At 50.5% G+C, this 24,672-nt stretch overlaps 6 protein-coding genes across 7 annotated transcripts; 4 read left to right on the plus strand and 2 right to left on the minus strand.

Annotated features, from left to right (window-relative positions):
- Positions 1-185: 185 nt before the first annotated feature.
- Positions 186-1,014, plus strand: LOC131207033 (uncharacterized). Its single transcript, XM_058199641.1, has 3 exons — positions 186-353; positions 435-808; positions 867-1,014. The coding sequence occupies exons 1-3, from the start codon at positions 186-188 to the stop codon at positions 1,012-1,014; spliced, it is 690 nt and encodes a 229-aa protein (XP_058055624.1).
- A 783-nt stretch (positions 1,015-1,797) lies between these two features.
- Positions 1,798-2,574, plus strand: LOC131207034 (uncharacterized). Its single transcript, XM_058199642.1, has 3 exons — positions 1,798-1,938; positions 2,006-2,376; positions 2,439-2,574. The coding sequence occupies exons 1-3, from the start codon at positions 1,798-1,800 to the stop codon at positions 2,572-2,574; spliced, it is 648 nt and encodes a 215-aa protein (XP_058055625.1).
- Positions 2,575-2,712: 138 nt separating this feature from the next.
- LOC131207035 (uncharacterized) lies at positions 2,713-6,786 on the minus strand. Its single transcript, XM_058199643.1, has 9 exons — positions 6,640-6,786; positions 6,449-6,574; positions 6,233-6,378; positions 6,049-6,159; positions 5,865-5,986; positions 4,584-5,247; positions 4,156-4,356; positions 3,007-3,690; positions 2,713-2,923 (listed from the first exon to the last, which is right to left on the minus strand). Exons 1-9 carry the CDS (start codon positions 6,784-6,786, stop codon positions 2,713-2,715), a joined length of 2,412 nt encoding a protein of 803 aa, XP_058055626.1.
- A 226-nt stretch (positions 6,787-7,012) lies between these two features.
- LOC131207037 (uncharacterized) lies at positions 7,013-7,711 on the minus strand. The gene is made up of 3 exons (XM_058199644.1): positions 7,643-7,711; positions 7,226-7,575; positions 7,013-7,154 (listed from the first exon to the last, which is right to left on the minus strand). The coding sequence occupies exons 1-3, from the start codon at positions 7,709-7,711 to the stop codon at positions 7,013-7,015; spliced, it is 561 nt and encodes a 186-aa protein (XP_058055627.1).
- Positions 7,712-9,888: 2,177 nt separating this feature from the next.
- Positions 9,889-13,354, plus strand: LOC131211720 (heat shock protein 60A). Its single transcript, XM_058205304.1, has 3 exons — positions 9,889-10,009; positions 11,145-11,308; positions 11,514-13,354. Exons 2-3 carry the CDS (start codon positions 11,147-11,149, stop codon positions 13,074-13,076), a joined length of 1,725 nt encoding a protein of 574 aa, XP_058061287.1. The 5' UTR covers positions 9,889-10,009; positions 11,145-11,146; the 3' UTR covers positions 13,077-13,354.
- Positions 9,891-11,094, plus strand: LOC131211721 (p53 and DNA damage-regulated protein 1). Of its 2 annotated transcripts, none has more exons than XM_058205305.1 (2): positions 9,891-10,009; positions 10,446-11,094. In XM_058205305.1, exon 2 carries the CDS (start codon positions 10,539-10,541, stop codon positions 10,986-10,988), a length of 450 nt encoding a protein of 149 aa, XP_058061288.1. In that variant the 5' UTR covers positions 9,891-10,009; positions 10,446-10,538; the 3' UTR covers positions 10,989-11,094. The 2 variants fall into 2 exon arrangements, with proteins under 2 accessions (XP_058061288.1, XP_058061289.1); XM_058205306.1 differs by having other exon boundaries at positions 9,921-10,009; positions 10,130-11,094.
- Positions 13,355-24,672: the final 11,318 nt, after the last annotated feature.

The following is a 24,672-nucleotide window of genomic DNA, read 5'->3' on the forward strand; positions in this document are numbered from 1 at the left end:
CCCGGCGAATGGGGCCATCGTACACGAACACCGATGATCAGGTGAAAATTAATGCACAAAAGCGCTGCACATTAGCTGGGGCAGTTCAAACAACCACGGATCACCAGGTGCTGTCCGACCGGACTGGACGCTGACCGGAACACATCGTCGACGGTCGACTACTAGTTGGTAGTGGTGCGTCGAAGATGAAGGTATTTTCGAGTTGTGGGCCGATTCTGATAGGATTTTTGGCGGTTTACCGGTGCCCGTTGGTTGCCGCCAGTGGACAGGAAGGTACCACGGTAGCTGATCCCGGTGCCGGCAGTGATCGAACGAAACGATCGCTAGTCTACACGTACAACAGTTGTGCCGGGGTAAGGGTTCTCAGTTTCGATTTCAACCACACGCAAAAAACTCCGCCTTCAGTGTTCCGTTCCATTCTCGTGGCAAACCAGGTCCTGTTTGCGCTCTCCATTCCGCTGCTCATCACGGGAAGAAACATTTTCTTTTCGTACAACTTCGAGATGAACTACAACATGCCCACGGACTCGACGGACTACACGCAGGGCATCCTCAAGAAGGGCGATACCAATGAGATAGAAGGTGGCGTAGCTTCGCGTCGTTCGCGTGAAGCGGACTCCGGCGTTGAAGTGCGGGCGGTGCGGCCAAGTATAACGCGCAAGAAGGTGTACCGTATGATCGAGCTCAACCTGGAACGGTACGGGTTCGCCGGCAAACGGTGCATCCTGCGCATGATCTGTGACCTGGCGCACAGTCCGGTGCACGGCGAGAACGGAGTGTTTGGCGACTTGATGCACATAGTATTCACGTAAGTCGCGGTGGGACTATTACTTTGCTGGTTACCGATCATCTTCTACTATTTCCAGGCCGTCGCTGTCGGTGGATGAACGGCTACCGAGTGAGTTCGGACACGCTGAATGGCTTGGGCACGTGCAACGGAACTGCACCAAGTACCGAGCACATTGCCCTACGAACCCGATGGATCTGATGAGCATAGTGGTGGGAACCGATTAGCTAGGGCGTCTTACAATTCAGCTTTGTCGATGCTTCGACTGCTTGTTGAGGTCTTATCATCCGCTAAACAAATAAATTACACGTTTCTGTATTTTTTCTATTCTTTTTCAAATTACGATCATGTTGGCCATGGTCAAATGAGAAACATCTCGGCTTAAGCTAAGCACTATAAATAACTGAAGTGTTAAAGAAACTATGTAGGAATCCAGATATTGGTCAGTAAATAAGTAACCTCGACGAAGCGTTACCTCAATTTTCATCCTGTCCATTGTTGTTGTAAAAGCTTGCTCAAGGCAAACATACTATCTGCCGTGCTAATAAACCTTATTCGAAGGAGAAGCAAGCGACGCCTGCTTATCAAGCACCTTTTGGCACCGCTGACGTGGAATGATAACTTGGGAACAGGTGTTGGGATTGATTGTCGGGATTGTCGTTCGTCAGTAGCTGTTTGGAGCTAGTGCCCTGTAGTTCAAGACACGGCCCATTGCTCCCCAAAAGTGTGCCACCATGACAACCAGCGGCTTAGACCGATCTAGAACTGGCTGCCCACTCACCACGGCGTTCGGTTTCGGTTCACTGGATAAAAGTGGGAAAATTATCGGCTCCCCGTGCGGACTGTGTGAATGTGATATGGTGGGCGCTAATTTTCGATCGAACTCCGCCATAGAACTCGCGATAAGGATGGCCTGTATGACCCCACCCTAACGAGGTGTACGGTGAAATCCTCTGCCGGTTAGTCTGTTCCGGTTCGTAGCAAGCGTTGAAAGCGATCTCCATACTGCAATGTGTCTTCGGCGAATGATTCTCCTATTGCTGGCGGTCAATCCGATCCAGCCGATGGTACCGGAACTCCAGCCCGTTGAAAGCCAGACACCAGAGCGCCAGAAGCGCACGCTGGTGTACACCTACAACAGTGCAACCGGAGTAAGTAGTTCGAGTGCCCCGCAGTAAGCAGCCGCGCCTCCTAGTAACCGTCGTCCTGGCCTTCTAGATCCTATTCGCCCTCTCGGTGCCGCTGCTCATCACGGGAAGAAACATTTTCATGGCGTACAACTTCGAGATGAACTACAACATGCCCACGGACTCAACGGACTTCACGCAGGGCGTTCTCAAGAAGGGCGATACCAATGAGATAGAAGGTGGCGTAGCTTCGCGTCGTTCGCGCGAAGCGGACTCCGTCGGAGAGGCGCGGCCAAAGCGGAGTATTACGCGCAAGAAGCTGTACCGATCGATCGAACTCAATCTGACCCGGTACGGGTACGATGGGAAGAAGTGCATCCTGCGGATGATCTGCGAACTGGCGAGCTGGCCGGCCCGTGAGGCGAACGGTGTGCTCGGCGATATGCTACAACTAATCTTCACGTAAAGCCTCCCACTCAAGCACCGCAATGACCCTCTTAAGCCCATTTTTATCATATTGACAGGCCTTCCAGTTCGCGCCACGAAAACCTGCCCAACGAGTTCTACCTCGCCGAAGAGTTGGGGTCGCAGCGCAACTGCACCAAGTACTGGAAACGCTGCCCCAGGGACCCCCTGGATTCGATCAGTTTACTTTTGTGAGCCATTAGCTTCTTTACACAATAAACACGGAGTTGGGAGTGAAACGATTTTATTAGAAAAAGATAATCAAACAAACCACGATCTGGCAGTACACGCGCGGGAGATGACTAGCAAACAGCCGACACAATCGACTCGACTTCACTTTCGCATAAGGTAAGCCTTCACCTGGTCATGCAGCACTCGCAGGGTGTCCGTTTCTGGATCGTGTACCCCCGTGAACACGTCCAGCAGGGAGTGGACACATTCGGGAAAGAGGCGCTCGCACGGTGCTCCGGATCTGCCAAGCTGCTCCGCCCGAAAGTACTCGTTGTCCCGGTGCTCCGACACTGGTTCACGCGTACTGGAGGGTCTGCGGTGGTGATCGAGAACGATGGGGAACGATTGCAAACGTAGTTTCGAAAGGACCTGGCCAAATCACACAGAAACACTCACGTGAACATGATGTGGAGCAGCTCGGCGAAAATTCCACCCGTATGCGTGAACTGAGCCGTGGCTGCCTCACAGACACTGCGCAGCACGCAAGGACGTCCCGCGAGACCATACTTTTCACTCAAACCCTCCAACGCTTTGTACGAGGACCAGCGAGACCGCTGCGGATTGTAGCTCCCCCGGTGGGCAGGATCAACATTCGGTGTTGCACCGGCAACCTGACCCCGTAACTGCTCATCTTCTTCCTGATCGATCCAGTAGTTCTCATCACCATCATCGAACTGGTCACCCTGCTCAATCTCCGATGGATCGTCCAGTGGCTGCTCGTTGATCACGATCTTGCCAGCTTCGTAGCGTTCGTAATGCACCGAACGCGGCAACCGCGTTACCGGAACTTCCGGTGCCCGCTTCGACAGCTCCCGTCTGCTATCGTTCCAGCCCTCCCACAGTGTTGGCTTCAGGTCGTCCACTTTGGTCGGCAGGTAGTACTGAGCCTTTATAACCCACCCGCTGGTGATGGACTCCGGGGTGCCGACCGGAATGCCGATGCCACTGATCAGCTGGTGGCGCGTCGGGGACGTTTCCGGTACGATCAACCACGGGATAAAGTCGGCCCTGATGGTGATCGGCAACAACAGCAGCACACCAGCAGCAGCGGCCACTAGCACCATTCCGAACCGAACCATCCTTGGATGCGCCATCGCCAAACGTCACATTAACCCACAGTTCACGGTGTACTGAACAAATGGCATGCCTGGGTCCGCCGGTCCGATCGGAACCTCCCCCGTAGTTGGCCGCAACTACGGGGAGCCCAACATAACAAGTACTTGCAAGTGTTCGCCGTTTAGCACCTTCCGGTGGTCCGTTTTCTTCAGCGACGCGGACTACTAACCGCCAGACGTACTTTGGTGGCGCATCGTGACCTCGTTACAGGTCCCCCCCCAGCGAAGGGGAAGAAGTAGAGCGCACGGGTTAACTATTTTGTTTGGCTATTTATACACTTTTTATTGGGCTTTTGTGCGGCGATTAACATTAACAGGGTGTGATCGTGGAGACCACGATCGGAAGTGAAAGTTTGTTGGGCGACCTAGAATCCCTTCCGGGGCGGCACCGTCGGAACGCTTCGGGTCTCATCGCTTCGGTGGAAGCAACGAGGGGTGCAGCTGGTCGAAGAACGCCGTCGGGTCGAACGCGTATCGGGCCGGATCGTGGACACCGGAGAATAGGTCCAGCATCGAAGTGGAGCACTCGTGGAAGATCTTGTCGCACGGGGCTCCGGTCCGGCCCAGCTGCTCCGCGCGCAGATACTCGTTGTCCCGGTGCTCGGACAGGGGCTCTTCGGTGGACGAAGGACTACAAGGAAGAATGTATTGGCAGAAATAGTTACAATGTAAGAGGTTCTAGATCTGGATCTTCAATTAGGATAGCTTTTCTTAGTTATACTATTGTTCTCGTTTTTACCACAACACCAGCCAATAAATACGCAATTCATTGAGTTCCGTTGAGCAGTTGTTGTGTGGTAGAAACAATAGGGTGTTAAGATCATAGTTAAAGTCCAGAACGATAGTCGCAAAGCTCACCTGAACATTATGTGGAGCAACTCGCCGAACACGCCGCCGGTGTGCGTAAACTGTGCCTCGGCGGCATCGCAGATGCTGCGTAGTATACAGGCACGGCCCCCAAAACCATACCCAAAGCTCATCCGTTCGAGAGCTTTGTACACCAGCCACCTACTGCTGTGGACATTGAAGGTTGCACCCGAGTGATCCTCAGGTTTCGCGGTCGGTTCCTGAGCGTCCGGGGCCGGGTCCGAATCCGGCGACGTTCCACCGTTCGGGTCCTCGCCAACCTCATCCTCCACCTCTTCCTCGGGCTCATCGTCCAATTCGTCCCACACACCATCCGACGGGAGCGGTTCCAAGCGGGTCGGTACATTGTCCACCTCGTACCGCTCGATCGAGCGACGATTGCGATCCTCCGGCAGCGAACGCCGGCTGTCGTTCCAACCTTCCACGTAAACCGCCGCGTAGTCAGCCGTCGAGTTCGGCTGATAGTACCACGCCTTGATGACCCAGCCGACCACGATGGAGTGCGGATTATCCTGGACCGGCACACCGATACCGAAGATCAGCTGGTGACGGGTTGGCGAAGCTTGCGGGTACACAAGAATCGGTTTACCGGCCACCAGTATACGTCCTTCGCCCACGCTGTCCACGGTGGCATCGGTCGCTTGCGAAGGACCCACTAACGGGAGCACCACACACAACATCAACGACACCAGATGCTGCCAGCCAGCCTGCATGTTGCGCAGCGAAACGATCAAACCGAACCGACGACTAAACGGGAACTAATGCACCTCTCGGGCTGTGGACTAAATAACCGCCCTGCGTTGCTTTTGGGCACAGTGAAATTGTTCTAATTCAACCCGGGCCACGGTGGACAACTTTGGACACCTTTCACTCCCCTACTAAATCGGTGTTGCTCCTGACCTCGTTTTTGGAGCTTTCGGGCACGCTCAGAACACACTCCAATTAGGACGAGCCAGACGGGCCAGTGTTTTTGGGGTGTTAATTGGGTGAGTGCCGTGCCGGATTCGAAGCGTGACAATGTCCCATTGGAGGTTCTGGCGCTTAGATGCTACGGACTTCTTCATTTGTAGGAATTGATACGATTATTCTTACTCTATGCTGACGACATTAAACTCAACGTTTTTTACTACTTAATCTGACGTTATCGTAGAATTAAAATACGTGTTCAATGGTTTTTATTTTAAGTGTGTTTAAATTACAAAAATCACAAATTAGCTCTGCGTTGCAAACAACAAACAGTGGCACCAAAGCGTTGATGTCATTTAAAAAAACTAATCATCTGTAGCGGATCCTTGGGGCAGTCTGATCGATACCTGTCACACGAGCCACTCTTTCCCACCCGCTCGGGGGCCACGTAGTCATCCGGTAGCTTTTCGCTCTTCGACATCGACGGACTGCAAAACGGGACCGAAGATTTAACAAGGAGTCACCTTCACAACTGAGCATCGATGCGTACCTGAGCATAATTTGAACCAGATCGCCGATCACCCCGTTCGATTCCGCAAATTGATGTAGCGAAGCTTCACAGATGATCCTTTGCAGGCAAGCTTTTCCGTTAAAATTTTGGCTGAAACAAAAATGGAACAAATTTGTATAGGATGTCCATGATGTGCCCTCAAAACTCGCCCACAACACAATACTTTTGGAGGTGTTCCCGGATAATCCTAAAGAGACGCCTCCGCGTGATTTGCGGTCCCGTCTTTTTCATCTCACGTGGAGTCACGTTGATCGACGGTCCTGGGACAATAAGTGTTGGGGACGTCAGTTCTTCCACAATTCCATGGATCTAGTTTGGCCAAGAAAAACAACGCACGTTACTCGACTCGTCAATGCTCTACCACCCCATCGCTCCTTACAAAATTTCCGAAGCCTTCAGTGAAATCGTTGGCCTGGGTCGGCGTGTTGTAGTTCTGCTCAAAGTTGTACGATACGAAGATGTTCCGATCCGGAACCCCAAGCGGTACGGCGATGGCAAACAGCAGCTAACGAACGGTGCAAACCAATCAACAACGTCGGTCCTAGTCGACTGTGGCCAGGCAATACTTACCCCCAGCGAAGGGTTTCCCGGAAAGATAATTGTTCGCTTTTGACGTGCCCTGACGACCGCCTGGCGGTCGGTTCCGCCGGTGCAGTGGACACTCATCGCAAGAATCTGTACTGCCAGCACGAAGAAGCACGCTCTGGGATGCCACATCTTGCTAGCACGCGGGTGCGGAAGTAACTAAAGAGCGAACTGGCCCCTGATATCACTTTCGGGTGTTTTGAGAAGAAAACAATCGGAACCTCTCAATGGCAGCGCCTCAAGCGCTCGCTCTAATTTAATTAACCGCTTCCATTGTGGATCTACCGTCACCCGAGAGTGGCCGAAACTTTCTAGAGAGCGTGCCGGTCCGATCTGGAGGTAATGGCGATCGCTCTGGCTACACCTCGAGCACGATCGATACCAGTCCGAGCAGATCGATTGCGCAGAACGGCCGATACTGGTCGCATCCCTCGTTGGAACCACTCGACTCAGCCTCGTAGTACATCGCAGGGATATCCTCATCAACCGACGATGATGGTCTGTGAGGGAAAGAGACAAAAACGCGATCAGAAGTGTGGTGCACTCGAAGAAGCCAGCCGCACGATCTCACCTGAAGATCACCTCGATTACATCACCAAAAACACCGTTATGGTCACCAACTGGGGTCTCGCACATTTCGCACACCATGCGCTGCATGCATCCGGTTCCGTTCAGCCCGTAAAGATCCATCCGCTCCATCAGCTGGCCGTAGAAGTACGTTCTACTGAATCCCGTGTCTCGTCGCAACCGCCGGTTATTCGCGATCGCTTCAGTAAGGTTAAAGTTGGTGGCCTTGAAGCGCTGATACCACAGGAAGTACTGTGTTTCGTTCGTCGGAACGCCATAGTTGGCTTCAAAGTTGTGCGACAGATAAATATTGCGACCCGGCACCAGCAACGGGATGGCAATCGCCAGAAGGTACTGTCGGAAGGTACGGTAATCGATGAGAGTGGATGAGATAGAAAACGTATAAGATAATCGTACATACCCCCATGGAACCGCCACGTGTAAACACCAGAGCGGCTCGTTCCTGACGATCGCTGGCCGCCGTTGCCATGATGCTGTAGACGACCAACAGTGTCGTCGCGGATGCTACCAATAAACTTCGTTGCCACATGCTGCCTGGACACGCAGAGCACTACCGTCAGGAATACGTTGACGTTCGCTAGTGCAAATCCGATTTGCAACTAATCGGAAAGACCGTTGCATTTTGCGCTCCACGGTAGCATTCCCGAGATGCACCCTGTACCGTTAGGATAGGTGCTAAATATTGCACATTTTCCGGGGAAGTAGCCCTGAAAAATCGCTCCACCGGTTCGTGCGTTGCACCCTTTTTGTCCCCTATGTTTAGTATATTTAACATTCTTTAGAAGGATGCAACTCTGTTACGTTACATTTATTTTCTGCAACACTAAAATGCCAAAAATATTTACGATGAGTGAGATTTGAGAAAACAATGTTGTTATTCGTTCCATTTTTGTTTGTATTTAAATAAACTTTGCCTTTAGAAAATTACAAAATCGAAGATCTCTTTAATTGTGAGGTATATTATAATATAATATAATATTGTTTATAGTTTGATGCAACATTACAGTCCAAAGTTTACGTTTGTTGTGTAGCATCTTAAGTCTGAATGATGATTGATGAACTTTTCCTCAGATTCTCGGTTTCGATTCTTCCACTAGAAATGCTGAGATCTTGTCGATATGTGTACAACCGTTAAACCTTCTTTTGGGAATTCTTTTCATTTGAGTAGCAAATGCAATTGTACAATCATCTTAGGTGTCTTACAATGTCTTATTATAAAACGATAGAATCAAATAAATAATCATGTGAATAAATACCAGTAGTGTTAGAATACACCAATCTTTTGGCACAGAAATAAGTTCTACATATCTTTAGTTCCTGCTTCCTGTGTTTCTAAGCTCTCTTTTGCGGTCACTGACTATTGCTGAAATTGTTCTGTTCTAAGCCTAGCACTGAGTAAGAAAACTGGATATGAAAAGTGTTCTATATAAATAAATAAGTTTATGAAGATCATTCAAATAAATATCTCTTAAAAATTACATTTTCTAACGGAGGTATGCAGTTTATGGCACAGCACATTGTGTTTCCCGAATATCCGTGTAGTTAGGTAATAGTTTCTGTTTCGTTCTATCAGAACTAAGGAACAAATTCGCATATTTTTATGCTATCAATACAAAAGCTAAATCTGAAGTGCGATCAGAAACACCAGTTAATAAATAAAAAAAATCAAAAGGGCGAACAACTAAGTGGGGCACGCACACGCACACAAGACGGCGCACCCTTCCCGTGCTTTCCGCTCGAGACAATCTACGCTTCGTTGGTGTCAGGATCCCACAAGCCGATGTTGAACGTGCCCTGTGTCCCGGCCTCGTCGCGTCGCGATTTGCGAACAGGATATCGTTTTCTGTGCAAAAACACAAAGCAATGTTAACTTCCGCTGACCCGTTTGGCACTCGATCCGAAAACTTACTTCGACTGTCCATCACTTACTGTTGACGGTTGCGTCCCACCGTCGGTATCACACAGAATCTGCCACATTTGCTTCAGATTGGCTTCCTTTTCGGCCGACGACGCTGGGCTTTGCGAGTCACGGGACAACGGGCCTGAGGATGCGTGCCAAGATGGACCAACATCTTGCAGCCGGCGTTGGAAGTCACCGACCGGATCGGGCATGCCGTCGTATTTCCACAGGATCACATTGATTAGTTTCGATTGCACCAACTCCCCGCCACCGGTGCCGATTTTACTGGCCTCTTCCATCATCACATACGTTTCCTTTGTAATTTGGGACATTTTTACCAGTTCTGGATCAAATCCGTAGAAACGGTCACACGGCAAGAAGACGGCAACGGACTACGGCAAGCTAATTAATAGTAGATCGATCGGGTGTTACGGAGGGTCGTTTCGCGGAAAACACCTTTGGCGGACTGCCCTGTCCATTGACAATCGCTGCCGGCTTTTATCAATGAAATTCGTTACGTTTTTCGCGCCCATTGTACGATAGTGTGTGGGTGGGGATTTAAACTTTAAACCGCCCGATTCTGACCGTAAAAAAATTCATTCATAAAACTGCGAGTGTGTGAGTCTGGGTTTTTGACATTGCTGTCTCGCGCTTGCTAGCTGATGGGATCCGATTCCAGAACCTTCAGATTGGCACGAGCTGTCACTTTCGCTCACTCGCGCACTCTCGTTCACACAGCACCGGTTCCGAATTGTTCGCCAGTTCTTTCTTCGGTACGGACGGAATTCCGCAATCCGCTCAGCACTCCAGCGCCATCACAGGACAGAGTCTCTGTGTGTAACAATTGACGAAAAGTATCACAAAACGGTAAGTAAATGGGTGGGCTGCCAAAAACAATAGTGAACACACTGTAAGGAACACAGTTTTAAGGTTAGGTGTTGCCCGTCTTGGGCCGGTTGAAACAATGTTCTCATCGCATGCTTCCAGAAGTTTCATCATCCTTTCGTGTGCCGTGTTGATTCGCGCTGGTGTGGCCATGGCCAAATGCGGTTTATCGTAACCGGAACGAAGATTGAATTGTTCGAAGCGAGACACGTTTGGTGCGAATAAATCCTCGTTCTTGCGTCACCCGGAGAAAAGGGCCGGACAAAACGCACCGGGAACACGCGCCCATGTGCTTGCGTAATTACGTAACGGAACTGTCAAGGCGCCTCGCTCGAGATCCATTCTTTGAATTTCGTTCAAAGAATTAGATTTGTTCCGCATGAATTGCTCTCACATTAACATTGCATCGCTTTTGTAGGCGACGCAGCAATAAAAGGTAAAAGAAAACGAACGAAGTGCATCGTTTGGGGCTGATAACAAGAGACGGAACACTGCTGCCTGCGCTAACGCGATGGCGGCAGCACAAGCAACAAGCGGCACCAGCATTAGCGTGTCCGATCAGCGTAAGCTGATGGAAATCCTGCTCGAAACGGAACGTGTTGCCGACCGGATTCTGAGCAATCGGCAGGAACTGGTGCAGCTGGACCAGCGCCGTCAGGATATACGGGAGGCGTTGCGGTTGATCGAGCAACACTTTCCTACCGAAAGCCCACGGTCCGTGCGCCTGTGGATCACGATCGGTTCGATGCTGGTGAAGCAAGACCGACAGGAGGCGATCGAGTTGTTGCGTAAAGACCAGCGCACAACGGAGACCGAAATCGAGAGGCTGCGAGCCGAACAGAAAGTGCTCGTGTCCCGGCAGCGGGATCTCGAACACGACCGGCCACTGCGGGGGTTCGATTTGAAGCCGCTCACCAGAGCGGAAATTTCAGGCATTCGTTCGAACCTTCCCGGATTTTAAGATCTAACTTTAAGGCGCAATCAGTGGTGATAACATACTGGATTTCTCTCTCTTTCTGGTGCACCCTATCGATGTAAATTGGCGGTCGAATAAAGACAAATATCACTTGTACTAAATGCTAAACTAATTCCCTTTTTGTCTTGATCTCTCCCGTAGAAATGTTCCGCTTGCCAACAGTTTTGCGTGTGAGCGCCGCCCGGCAGGTGGCCGCCAGCCGTGGCTACGCCAAGGATGTCCGCTTTGGGCCGGAAGTGCGAGCCCTCATGTTGCAGGGTGTCGATGTGTTGGCTGATGCCGTCGCCGTCACAATGGGACCGAAGGTATGTAGTGGTGGTTACGAGGCGCATGATAAGGAAGCCGGCAGCAACAGTCTTTATCAGTCACCGGCAGCATCATCAGCACCTTGACCCGGTTCACTTTTTTTGAACTCTGTTCTCTTTTCCACTGCGTGTGTATTGGCGGCGGTGTACGATAGGTCTCCATTCTTCGCTGCGTCCTTAATATTATACGTTCAATCTCCCTCAGGGTCGCAATGTTATATTGGAACAAAGCTGGGGCTCGCCAAAGATCACGAAGGACGGTGTAACGGTGGCGAAGGGAATCGAGCTAAAGTGCAAATTCCAGAATATCGGCGCGAAGCTGGTGCAGGATGTGGCGAACAACACGAACGAGGAGGCCGGTGACGGAACCACGACGGCCACCGTGCTGGCGCGAGCCATCGCCAAGGAGGGTTTCGAGAAGATCTCGAAGGGTGCCAATCCGATCGAGATCCGACGCGGTGTTATGCTGGCCGTGGACACCGTCAAGGAACACTTAAAGACGCTGTCGCGCAAAGTGAACACACCGGAGGAGATCGCACAGGTGGCCACCATTTCGGCGAACGGTGACCGTGCGATCGGCGATCTGATCAGCGAGGCCATGAAGCGCGTTGGCAAGGAGGGCGTGATCACGGTGAAGGACGGCAAGACCCTCAACGACGAGCTGGAAGTGATCGAGGGCATGAAGTTCGACCGTGGCTACATCTCGCCGTACTTCATCAACTCGAGTAAGGGTGCCAAGGTGGAGTTCCAGGATGCGCTCGTACTGTTCTCAGAGAAGAAGATCTCGACCGTGCAGTCGATCATCCCGGCCCTCGAGCTGGCCAACCAGCAGCGCAAACCGTTGGTGATCATCGCGGAGGACGTTGACGGCGAGGCCCTCAGCACGCTGGTCGTCAACCGGTTGAAGATTGGTCTGCAGGTGGCCGCCGTGAAGGCGCCCGGTTTCGGAGACAATCGCAAATCGACGCTCTCCGATATGGCGATCAGTACGGGAGGTATCGTGTTTGGCGATGATGCCAACCTGGTGAAGCTCGAGGACGTACAGCTATCCGACCTGGGACAGGTCGGCGAAATTACCATCACCAAAGACGACTGCCTGTTGCTCAAGGGTCGTGGCACGCAGGAAGACGTGAATCGCCGGGCGGATCAAATCCGTGATCAGATCGCGGAAACGACCTCGGAGTACGAGAAGGAGAAGCTACAGGAGCGCCTGGCACGCCTGTCATCCGGTGTGGCCGTACTGAAGGTGGGTGGTTCGAGCGAGGTGGAGGTGAACGAGAAGAAGGATCGCGTGAATGATGCGCTGTGCGCGACTCGGGCGGCTGTCGAAGAGGGAATCGTCCCCGGTGGTGGCACCGCACTGATCCGCTGCTCGCCGGCATTGGCAAACTTGAAGGGATCGAACGTGGATCAGGACACAGGCATCGAGATCGTGCGTCGGGCCCTGCGGATGCCGTGCACACAGATTGCCAAGAACGCCGGCGTTGACGGTTCGGTCGTGGTGGCGAAGGTGGAGGAGCTGCAAGGAGACTTCGGTTACGATGCCCTCAACAACGAGTACGTCAACATGATCGAGAAGGGTATCATCGATCCGACGAAGGTCGTACGGACGGCACTGTCCGATGCCTCGGGTGTCGCTTCGCTGCTGACCACGGCTGAGGCCGTTGTGACGGAGATTCCAAAGGAGGAACCGGCTGGCGGACCAATGGGCGGCATGGGAGGTATGGGTGGAATGGGAGGAATGGGTGGCATGGGAGGCATGATGTAAGCTCCACCACTGGGGCCAGTGAAAGAAGTTTTACCTTGTTCCGGAAATGAAGCTGCGCCGGAAGAGTTGGGTTCGTCAAAAAGTCCTAGCAAACTCTACCAACGACGACCAATCTCTTCGGGCATGCACCTTCGTATCGCGGGAAAGGAACCGACACTCAATGCATTTATTACCACCCCACAATTCCGTTCAACCTCCATAGAAAAGACGCCAAAAAGTATCTCTCAAGCCGCCGGCGTTCTTAGAACTTACGACTATAGGACAGACAGAGAGAGAGAGAGAGAGAGAGAGAGGGTACATGTACTGTTGATCTGCAACTCTTTTTCTTTGCTGGTTTAAAATTAAAACACGCGATCGTCGTCACACGATCGCTGAATTCACACAGAAATCGAAACCACGAAGAGAAGATCCAGAACGGAGCGAACAAAAACACAATCATTAACTAGGTTTAGGCATTAAGATCAATAATCCACAACCGGTAGATGGAAGCTCGTCACAGAATAAGCATGAAAGTTATGCAAAACGATAATAAGCCAAGGCGATAGGCGGCGGCTGCGTTTGTTCTAAAAGCGCACACGTTTGTGGGTGTTTGCTAGTTTACTAAGAGAGTTTTTATATGTTCCCCTTGGCTTCCGGATTAGTTTGAGAAAGAATTGAATGACAAACGTTCCCAGTTAATTTTAGAGTAGTAAACGGTAGTAGACGGATGTAGATGTTCATTTTCTTCGCTAACATTAGTGTTTTTCTTTCTTTTTCTCTCTGTGAGGGTTATTCGTTTTTGTTTGTATGCATGGGCCAGGGCAAGCCACTGGGCTCGTGGAATGGGGATCGTATGACACCGACTGTTGGAACGATAGAAACTGCTCAAGCCAGTTCAGGTTCGTGACAGCAACAATAAAGGTTAAGTAGAGTAGTAGAGTGTAAAAGCCAGGGAGCAGAAAGCACTTGGATCGCGAGGACAACAAACCGCGAGTCCAAGCTAGAGTCAGATTTGCAAGATTTAACTGTATAAACACAAGAAAACAAAAAGGAAGTCTCGTTGTTCAGGTTCAGGGTAAAGCTAAGGATTCGTTGAAATCATCACACCGGCCGCGTAGGCATGTGTTCAGTTAACTTCTCAAACGACCGCAAAGGATGCATTTCTCGGTGGCTGTAATTAAATGTATCGGAAACGCTCCGGCCGCACGCGTGCGAGAAAAGCGAGTGGAACACACTGCGCTGCAAAAGTCTAATCGTTTTCCGCAGAGAAGTTCAGCGGAAGGAAATGTACGTACGTCTCGGAAAATAAACGATTAACCATTTCGTAAAAACGTATGTGGTGTTTCCTTCTGACATGCCTACGTTTAGCTTTAAATTCGTTACACGCAAACAATACACTCGGCGTTGCAACAGTTCGACTGTTCCTATATTTATAAAGATTATGAAGATAAATTCAAACGCTACCTACGGAATCCGAAATAAAAGTCCGAATGCGAAGTATCTTTGCCGTTGATGATTCCTACAATTACAACGATTTCAAAAGCAAATTCGAAATGGATTTAAGAAAAAACCGTCACAGTTCGTGTACCTTAAATCTGCAGGAAGGCGAAACGGCGAAAAGGCGAAAGCCGCCATTTTCCCGTGGCAAAAAACGTTACGCGTTACGCAGCACACAAATGCACAAAATTCAATTATTCAATATTCAAATATATTCAATTCAATTGAAACAATTCAATAAAGTTAAAGTGAAACAAAAATAAAATAAGTGAAATAAGAGAAAATAGAAATCTTGCATTATTAGTCAAAATCTTACATTTTTAGTACATTACAAAATCTTGCATTTCCAAAACGAAGAAAAAACAAAGAACTAGAAGAAAATTCTCTAGCGTTCCCAGTCTCTGTTTTTTCTCGTATTTTCTCTCTCGTTTCTCTCGCTTTTTCGATGCTAGAAAATATTGCTTTTGCAATGTAAGAAAATATAGCTATTTCGATGCAAGAAAATATTGCTCTGCGTTCCCAGTCTCTGGTGGTGAAACTGTCATTTTCTGGTGGTTCGTTTTGATGTGTGGTGTGTGATTTGTTTAGAAATTGCTACTTTACACATGAGTTTGATACCCAACATATTTTCCCAACATAAACCTGGCTAGGACGCCAAGATAACGTTGTTGCGGCGGAGGAAGCCGGTTCAGCCCCAAGCATGCGGACCGCGTAACGGAATTGCGTAAAGAAGGGTTCATTGTGCGTAGTAGTATGGCGGACGCGGACTGGAAGCGGCGAGTCGGAATTGATATCAACTTCAGCTCGGACGATCTGCTTACTGTTCAGCATGAAGGATGTTTCGGTTCGTGTTGCCCTTTTGTAGACATTCGCAATTAAACGCGGAACTTTGAAGGAGGAAAATCGAAACCATCGAAGGAATGGTTGCCACGAAATCAGTGTACCAAACGGCTTGTGATACCACCAAACTCACCTATTTCGTTGGTCATCCACCCACCTTTGCTAAGGTAATTGGTTGGTGGTAAGCTTGACAAACATCAGGTAATAACGACAAATATTAAAACAAGGGCTAAACAATAAACCAATATCGAAAAAAAACAATAATAATTGTGCTGAGAAGAGAGAAGAAATGAACCTTCTCAACGAAAGAAGTGCATTCAAGTGTTCTACCTCTCGCGGTAGTGGTGATTGCGGCAGTTCCTGTGCGAGAGCCAATGCGTATGCAATGCGTGTGTGTTTGTGTGCTGCGAGCGAGGGTGTACGTGCGAGCGCCATCTCTCCGGCGTGTGCCGCTGTGTTTGTGTCCAGTTTCCTCGCGCTCCCCAGTGAAGACAGATCCCGTTGGAATCTGATCTGCGGCGGTGGCGGCGCTGCCTACGGAAGGCACCAAACGAAACGTAAAATAAGCATAAAATCCACGTACTCCAACATCGCCCAGAAGTGAATCGAGATCGTTGGACGGGTTGGGGCTGAATTTTGTGCGTCGTGGAGTTTGGAGATCAGTGAGATGAGCCCGTGTGCGTGAGTTGGAGCTGATCTCCTCTTTCAACGATAGCAGGCCAAGAAGTGTCGAGGTGAATGATGACCGAATGATGGTTTGTGTCCTTCGATGTCCACCGCGAACCCGGGCCCGATGGTGTCCGCTATTCGCCGATCAATTCAGTTGCGGTTGAGCATTACCCTTTGCAGAACTTGCGCCGCGAGGTCGCTCCGCAGTTTGGCAAACATTTCCGATCAAAGAAGCAGGTGCGTGGGCCTCTCATCGACGGTGAGACTCGGCTCCGTGAGATAGCGTCGCGGCAGGACGGTGAATGAACTACGTGCCGTGGTTTGTGCGTTCGAAGCGCATTGTGATAAAACCACTAGCATCGGCGTTTTCTGTGGTGCCTCTACGAATGAAATCAATATCTCGGGGAATCGCCACAAATCGCAAGAGCTGTGTTTTAATCAAACAAAAGTGTGAATGCGAGAAGCCAACGCGAAACGAGATTGCGTGGTTCGTGAATATGAGAGCACGGGAGAGAAAGCTGAGCGAGAGCCACGCCACGAGCCTTTTAATGCGTCGTCAAATAGCGGATTGCAGGGGCGAGCAGAGATTCTAAAGCCGTACAAAGCGAAATAAGCGCGCCTCCGCGGACACACCATCGGTGTAATAAGAAATTGCAGTTCATTAATGGGGTAAGTAACAAAACCATCAAATACGGGACGGGGAAAGTGGGACCCCCTTTACGCACGAACTTTCTCACCGTGGCGAGAGGTGAGAGAAATGAGAAACAATCCGACTTTCGGGTGACCAGAGTGGGTGTGTTTGTGTCGCCTCCGCGTGTTGGTATGCGTGTTTCGTTCCGTGTGTGTTCTCAAAATAGTGCCATCAAAAACAGTGCTCCATATGCACACGGAGTATGATTTCCCAAAATCGATAGCGGTGAATGAAAGGATTCGTGGCTCGTCCTGTTCCGTGGACTCACTACTCACGGAGGCAATCATCTCAAAATGGGGAGGCCCTCTTGGAGAGCGCACGTCAGCGAAGGACAGTACGAATCACGGTTGTCACGAAGGGAACATATTTCTAAACTTTTTTGAAGGCCAGACCAGCTAGCGGCTCCTTGGGGGCTGTTGTGATGCCCAGTAAGAGGAAGCCATTCTCGGCTCTGCCTCCTCCTTCTCACGACCGCGCACATAATAATGAAGTAAAGTGATATGCCGACGCCGCCAGTCGTCGCGCTTGACTTCAGTCACCATCCAAGCAACCATCATCATCATCTCTCATGTTTTGCGCCTCCTGTTCTCGACCACCATTGCTTGCTCCAATAAGTTTCCTACCAACGACGCCGAGGCCGAGGCAGAGGCAAATGGTGCCGGCTAACGGACATTACTACTGCACAGCACCAGTGTGGATGTTGCACACGGCGCAAAAAACAAAACTCGCGTTCGAAAACATAAACGCGCGCGCTACATAACGGGAGCGCCACGCTCGCTCGCTACTTTAGCCCAATTTATGGTACGAAGCAGCACCGACCGGAGCACCGCGGTGAGCTTACACTAATCAACACATTTGCGAATGTAAAAATTGAAAAAAGTGGGGAAGAGCTGCTGCGTAAGGATTCGTCCCTGTTCACGGCCGGTTGTCCTTTTGACCGTTAACCCGTTATCACGAAACGTTTCACGTGTGAGGCGATCTCGTTAGTCAGCTGGTGGGGTGTCACTCATGGGAAATGATAATAATGGGCTTCCTCCGTTTTGTGCCGGGGTATCACGTGGCTGTCCCGGCGGAGGCACACGGAACCGTTGTGATGATGATTTGATTGTCTCCGACCGCGCCCTGCTTTCGCGGTTGCCAAGGGTCGCCAGCCGCCGTCGCCGCCGGCTTGCTCTTCAAATTCGTCCTTCAGCGCGGGACTCGGCTGTCAGCAGCGCGATGAGATGAGGTGCTGAATGGCGTGAATCGAGTGTCCCGTCGTAAACACATTATCTAGTGCTGTGCTGTGGCCATCGCATCGCCACGGCCAACTTCACCGGCCAGCCAGCGATGGTGGTAGCATTGGGCCTGTCACTTTTCTGTCAAAATAGAAAACCGCTGCCTGCTCCACCCCTAACTCCGTTTCGATTTCCATGCTCCATGCTGGGGAGCAGATCGCGCAGATTAGATTAGAACGTACTCGTGGTTATCAACTACAAACTGTTCGTGTGGCGGGCGTGCCTCTGTGTGCGCCGAAAGGGCATCACCGGTAATTTGAAACCCCCTTTTCCCGAAACCCATTCTACCGCCACCGTTCATCATTTGGCGGTTAAATTGAAAAGGAAGGATGTCGTGACATGCTGTGATTAACGTGAATGCGCTTTACGTCACTCCGCGCGAGGGTTCCCGAAATTGCCTGTCCTTTTCTTTTCGCTTTATTGTCACTGCAACGCAAATGAATGGTAAAACATCAAACGGCACTGTTTGTGGGGAGTACACAACACGCACGTCATAGCGTATGTTGGGGGGGAGGGTAAGCAGAAAATCTGTCTTTCTGTAGCCTCATCGGCCCAATAAATCACCGTCGGAGCATCCAGCAGCTCTCGGAGTCGGGTTCTGTTACAATGCCGTGTGTGGTCTGAGGCGCACCTTGAAGTTTAACGGCTGTCTTTGTTGTGTCCACACAGTAACGACCCACGGGGTCCACGGGTTAACTGTTTAACGGTTGTTGCCGTTGGTTGTGGACGGTAAAGGATAATTGTTTACCGTACGGTTTATCGGGCGGCTTTCGTATACAGTCCGGGTCTATGGGCATTTCGAAGATAGTTTACTTGAGGGAGTGCGAGACAATAAAAAAACGGCGGAGGTATTAGAATTCGAGACGTTCGGGCTACGTTTTATGATGGAGCGCAGCGCAAATGCTGTTTCGGGTGGTAGTCGCCAGGGAAAGTATGGAAAGTATAATCAGTTCTATTTCGGATTTGTTTTCCACCGACAAGAAAAGAAATGAAAATAATAAGTGAAAAGTCGTAGAAGCATAAAGATCAAAAAGACCAGAAAGACTCGTTCCTCCTGTGTCGCTGTGCTGTGTGCGTATACAGCATCATGCGCCAATATTGTCCGTCCACTTTTTTTTTCTTTCATCAGCCCCATCGGTCGACTAACCGCCCGGGTGCACTTTGGAACACGATGGGAAGCGATTTCGAAGAACTGCTCGAAGCAGCAGCATTTGTGAAACATCTTTTAGCGATTGCGAACGATCGCCGCCGCCGCCGCGGGGCAACCAGCGTCTGTCCAAGGAAAACATCGGCTGTGTTGGGTGATGTCGGGGACGACCGCGAGTGGGACCGTGGACGCACAGACTTCGTGATGATTAACATCCTTAGGCGCGCCTGGCGGCGCGCGTCTGGCGTTTGGCACTTTACTTGTCACTGCGTTTCGCAAGACGCGCGACGCCGTCTGTGTTTGCCGTCCTTCTGGTCTTTGTGTTCTCCCATTGGTGTTCCATTTTTTTGTGCATCTCTTGGAGAAGCGTCTCTGGGGTCACCAAGGGTTCGGGGAAGATTCGATGAGTCACACGCGATGCAGACTCTGGTGGCCATACTCCTGTCCGGGCGAGTAATTAGAGCAAATGTTTGTTGCCAGATAGGTTCCATTAGCCTGCAGTTCACTACCCGGTACAGCATGAGCCTCGTATTGGAAGCTTCAGTTCGGGTGAGTCCCTCAATAACTACTATTTCTGCTTTGCCTTACCTTGCCTTTGCCTTGCCGTGTTTTGCCTTACTCATTATCGCACCGCGTATAACCGGGTGGGAGGTTCTGTAATCAGTTCGATCTGGAGTGATTAAAAATTGCAAGTCGTAATCTGTCATGCTTTTGTATCATGCACCAGATTCGAACAGTTGCACTTCCGATGCCCTATTCTTATCTCGATTGGTAATGATGGTTACGGATGAAATCCTTTTAGAAATAAACCTGCTACCACATAACCACACTACACTCTGGTCTGGCCTGGTGGCCAAAGTGATTGAAGAATTGTGTAAGGCATCGATTGTTGGGAACGCTGTCGGGGAAGGTCACAAAAATAGATACCATTCAGATTGAGTGCAAAAATAGAATCATATGTACAAATGATGCAACTGTGCAAGAATCGCTGCTTCGGTTTATGACGGATCTCGTGCGGCTTCGAAGCGACAACTCGAAAGTGAAACGTAGCCGCCCCGAGTGGCGCTGTTCTTAATTTTCTACTGACCCCCCCACCGGTTGAGGCCCCTGCTACTACTGCCGCTGCATGGTATGTGTGTCTTGCGAGGTCTGCGCAATGTGTGGTCAATCCCGCAAGACCGGCCTCTCACGCGAAGAAGGAACAGAGAACGACTGGCGGTGGTGGTATTAATTACACCCAACAGAGTGAGAGATAAGGTGAATCGGGCGCGTGCACACACACATGGCCACCCGTTTGGAACGCTGAGAAAATAAAAGAAAAGCCCAACCGTAATGATGGCGGTCTCCCCGCGATCCCCATGGCGGCGCTAAGCGCGGATGCCCGCCGCAGCAGCTGACCGATCCGTGCACCGTCATCATCGTCGTGTGTCGGTTGTGTGGGTTGTGGTTTTTTTTCGCTCCTTTCCGTCACTGCAATTCTCGCGAAAAAACAATAGACGAAGAAACGGTGGCGCCCCCCACAGCTGGGATCGGAAGCCTCAATTCGGAAGTGAAACGAACCGAAGAAATCGAGGCACAATCTGTGTGCGAGCCGCGGGAGAGCAACCAAACAGTTTTTTTTTTATTCACTTTGCTGCATTTGGACGATCGAGTCGAAACTAGACATTCGAACGCCTTTTCGCTGTTTCCTTTGTTTTCCTATTTATTCTCCACAATTGCACAAACATTTCGGTTTAGTTTTCACACTTTTTCACTTTTATTGTTGACATTGTGTCTATGTTCTACTTTACAGAACGCGTTCCTTGTTTCTTTGTTAATTTTTCTCATTTTTCTGTTCGTTTCTCATTTGCTAGGCCTCGTTTGGGACTCTACACCTATCATTGTCCCTTTATAATTGGTTAACTTTGTGTTTCTAGTCATTTTCTACTTTTGTGACCCTTCGCTATCGTTTGCCAGAGCCGAAAAAACAAGCACACGCATGCACGTGGGGAGTGCTAATCTGGAGCCGGTCGTAGAAACGGTACCCTAACGAGGTCTTCTTTGTCCACCCGTAAGCGGTTGCCTCGCTGCTTGCTTTCCTCCCGGCGCACTATCTCCTGTTGGCCAGGCTTTGATTTATAGTAAAATCGTGTAACGCACCAACAACGAGCGGAGTGAAGTTGGCCGCCGGTTTTGTGTTGTCGGGCTTCCTTCCTGCGCCTTCATTTGCTCCAATATCGAGAGGAGAGGAGACCACGCGTTGCGCCAACGTGTGCGCAACAGATGTGTGCGCAGCTGCGTAGTGCGTCCCGGTGGCCAGCTTTCCCAACCCTTGGAAAAAAAGGGCCAATTTTTGGGTGGAAAGACGATTGTGAAGGAAATGAGAAACGGTGCGCGTGCGCGAGCGTGCAGTAAACCAATTTCGGTTAGATTTGAAATTAATATATTTAATCGAATCACCGGAGAGTGTCCAGCTCTCGCCGCCGCTGCCCTCTGGTTCGAAAGTCGAAGGCGAAATCACTGCGCCCGCCGGCCTCCCGTTCGCCCACTCTCGTCGGCGGCGGTGGTAATTTCGGTGGCTCTAAAAGCCGAAAGTCGAAAGGCTGGGCGGCCGTTTAGTGTGGTGCTGCAGCCGCAGTCAGTCAACAGTTTAGGATGTGGGTCAATTTGCTCGCGCACGGCCCCCTCGTTAGCAGTCCGGCATTTTATTGTCTCCGGTGTCTTATTAGTTCGTGGCATGATTTTGGAATTAGCTCTTTTTTAATATGTAGGACGCGCATATGAAGCGGGGTGGCACATGGAGCATGTGAGTCATTTTCTAATTCGCGCGCGATCCGCCGGAAACTTGAGGAGAGTTTGGTGATCCGTTAGCGCCGCGCACCACGTCCCAATACTTTGTAGTGATGATCTAATTTTTCTCCATCTGAACTAAATAGCTTCAGTTTGTTGGTATGTGGAGGTTTGGTTAATTCATCGCATACACGGTTGTTGTTGTCAATTGAACAACTTAATCGTTTTGAAACCGATTAAGGAATTGGGCATGGGGCGAATAATAAAACACATCCTATTTTTCATGCCCGGCTTTTGCATTTCTTTAGCAATCTGGGTTATTTTTTCTTAGCTTCTCGGTCGATACCGTTCAATGTCGCAAATGGCGTCGAAAAGAAAACGTTTTTTTTAAATGAAGAGTCAAAACAAATGTTTTGCTTCTCAAAAAGACATTTTGGGCTTGATTGAGAGGCATCAAACATCAAACGGACTTCCACAAAAGCGACGTGAGAATATGAGTTTGGTACAATCCGTGTCGTTTGCCCCATCAGAAGCTGACCGCTTCTCAAAAGTCCTTCCATATTGCCGGATGAAAAGGAAACTCCGCACTGATCTGACACGCCACACTTCTTCGAGTTCGTCCATCAGTGTGTGGCAGGTGTGGTACTAAGCTCTGGTTACTAAAAATATGTCCTCGGTTCAACCCGCGAGCGCGGATACGCGAGCTGTTACTCCCGGCTCCGTGTGGTCCACCTGGGGGATCGGGGTCTCCTACCGGGGACGGATACCGCGTACCAAATTTAACCAGCTTTCAACGGTGCCAAAACAACAAAACGCAACACCAAAACACATGTGCGCGCCCGATCTTGACGCCAAATTCTTTGCGTTCCTCAGCGTGCCCGGCACCAGGACGTGAAGTGGGGTTTTGTGTCATCAGCCAGTCACGTTCCTGTCCGAATGTGAACAACCGGCCGGGGACCGCCGGGCAGATGTTAAATGAGCGATGGGCGCGCGAAAGGATTTTGTGGGCAAGTATTTCCCGACGCCGACGCATACGCAAAGCCATGTTTAGCTTGCGCGGCGTTGCGTGGGGATCAAGTTTCCGGTACGAAACGGAGAGTATCCACACACCAAACGTTTTAAGTCCCGATTGAAGCGGTAAGGCATTCGTTATGCTTTCCACCTTCACATTGGTGGCCAACCGATGGCCATTTGTGAACTCGATCATTTTCTCCAATTTTCCGACACAGGTCGGTGGTTTTTATATCGGGCAGAGCAGAACTGGCAAAACCTCGTCCATTTGGGGCCCGTCGTGTGAAACCCACCGAAAAGCGGGTTAACGATAGTATTGAGCTAATAGAATTAATATCTTATCGGGGCAATAAATACTATATGGCACTTACCACTCATCATCGTCGCCTCTCTTATCCGCGCCTTTTCCGTGGTTTTGCTGGAGACAATGAAGTGAAAAAGAGTTTAATTTTCTCGCGATCTACTTTGCGTTGAAGAATCGTGTCCACTCGTCGACATACAACTGTAAGATCAGTGCCACGATCTCCGATAGGTCCTAATACCATCATCTACGTCTTCTCCTGCTTTATTGATCCGCCTCTAATCCGGTGCTGTCCGCGTTGCTGCTGCTGGAAATATATTACGGGGGTCCGACGCCAGCCAACTTTTTCGGTGTTGAGGTTTGCAAAATTAGGTTCCGCGCGGGGAAATGTAGGCCACACGGCACAGAAAACCAGGTGCGGTGTGGGACTGAGCGCCTTCGTTCCGGGTCTTGACTGCTAGCGCGTGTTTATGGGGATTAGCGCACTAGCCCAGCGCACGTCGGCTACACTGGCGTCAAAGCAAGAAACGAGATTCCGACTTGTAGAAGTAGAAACCACGTTGTTGCTGGGAGCCCAAAAACTTTTGTAGACTTCCCCGGGCAGTGCTGCAGCGTGGCGTGTGAAATATCCGTTGGCGATCCGCGAGGTTTTTGGATTTGTTTTCGGGCCGAGCCTAGGTCGCGCTGGGTCTTCTGGCGCCTCCGGCCATGCTGTGTTACACCAGGCAGGCAGATTTGGCCAGCTGCCAGACGAACCTCCCCATTGTGCTGGGGGTGGTTGGGGTGTTAATCTGTAGCAGGCAGCGCTCATCTGCTGCGTGGTGATGGTGGCAGCGCGGCAAACGGGATTAGGCTGGAGCCGCGGGCCACCAGCAGGCAGACGAGGGGTTCCGAAGGTGTGCACGTCTGTATCTCACACTTCGATCACTGCCGCCGGCACCGTGGGCGAGAGAGCAATCCGTGAGTCACTTCCGTTTACCGTTCCCGTAGCGACGCCGGCGGCCGATCTGTTGGGAAAATAATTTCGATTCGGTTTCGGCCGAGGCAAGAGACGAACAATATCCTGTCATCTGTCGGTGTTGGGTAGGGGGGCCTCATGGTCACGCGCTGGGTGTTGAGACATGAGTCAAACGCAGCTTCCGCAAGTTTGACCGAGGTGCCGACATCTTGACGGCTGCTGCTGTAAGAAAATTTATTGAATCCCGAACACCTTGCTGCCAGGCGCGCGCTCAACAGAAAATATATTCATTTCCCAATTAGAAGGCTACCGGCCACAACCACCACCACATATTTATGCATTTATCTCCCGAGCCCCAGCACTAATAATTTGTCTTCTTTTTCTCTTTTTGCAGTTCGCATTCTTACGGGACCGCACTTCCGCCGCTTCGGAACCGGTCCTTATCAGCGGCCCCAGC

This window comes from Anopheles bellator, chromosome 2, assembly GCF_943735745.2.
Source record: "Anopheles bellator chromosome 2, idAnoBellAS_SP24_06.2, whole genome shotgun sequence".
Taxonomy (NCBI): domain Eukaryota; kingdom Metazoa; phylum Arthropoda; class Insecta; order Diptera; family Culicidae; genus Anopheles; species Anopheles bellator.

Excerpts from the sequence above, each read along its gene's own strand:
- LOC131207033 (XM_058199641.1), top strand. The coding sequence starts at position 186 with ATGAAGGTATTTTCGAGTTGTGGGCCGATTCTGATAGGATTTTTGGCG. Across the intron at positions 354-434 it reads CGTACAACAGTTGTGCCGGG|GTCCTGTTTGCGCTCTCCAT; the intron begins GTAAGGGTTCTC and ends GTGGCAAACCAG. Across the intron at positions 809-866 it reads TTGATGCACATAGTATTCAC|GCCGTCGCTGTCGGTGGATG; the intron begins GTAAGTCGCGGT and ends TACTATTTCCAG.
- LOC131211720 (XM_058205304.1), top strand. The coding sequence starts at position 11,147 with ATGTTCCGCTTGCCAACAGTTTTGCGTGTGAGCGCCGCCCGGCAGGTG. Across the intron at positions 11,309-11,513 it reads CCGTCACAATGGGACCGAAG|GGTCGCAATGTTATATTGGA; the intron begins GTATGTAGTGGT and ends AATCTCCCTCAG.
- LOC131207037 (XM_058199644.1), bottom strand. The coding sequence starts at position 7,711 with ATGGCAACGGCGGCCAGCGATCGTCAGGAACGAGCCGCTCTGGTGTTT. Across the intron at positions 7,576-7,642 it reads CACGTGGCGGTTCCATGGGG|TACCTTCTGGCGATTGCCAT; the intron begins GTATGTACGATT and ends ACCTTCCGACAG. Across the intron at positions 7,155-7,225 it reads GTAATCGAGGTGATCTTCAG|ACCATCATCGTCGGTTGATG; the intron begins GTGAGATCGTGC and ends TTTCCCTCACAG.
- LOC131207035 (XM_058199643.1), bottom strand. The coding sequence starts at position 6,786 with ATGTGGCATCCCAGAGCGTGCTTCTTCGTGCTGGCAGTACAGATTCTT. Across the intron at positions 6,575-6,639 it reads CGGGAAACCCTTCGCTGGGG|CTGCTGTTTGCCATCGCCGT; the intron begins GTAAGTATTGCC and ends ACCGTTCGTTAG. Across the intron at positions 5,248-5,864 it reads GGATCCGCTACAGATGATTA|TGGGTCCTTCGCAAGCGACC; the intron begins GTTTTTTTAAAT and ends TGCTCCCGTTAG.
- LOC131211721 (XM_058205305.1), top strand. The coding sequence starts at position 10,539 with ATGGCGGCAGCACAAGCAACAAGCGGCACCAGCATTAGCGTGTCCGAT.
- LOC131207034 (XM_058199642.1), top strand. The coding sequence starts at position 1,798 with ATGTGTCTTCGGCGAATGATTCTCCTATTGCTGGCGGTCAATCCGATC. Across the intron at positions 1,939-2,005 it reads CCTACAACAGTGCAACCGGA|ATCCTATTCGCCCTCTCGGT; the intron begins GTAAGTAGTTCG and ends CTGGCCTTCTAG. Across the intron at positions 2,377-2,438 it reads ATGCTACAACTAATCTTCAC|GCCTTCCAGTTCGCGCCACG; the intron begins GTAAAGCCTCCC and ends TCATATTGACAG.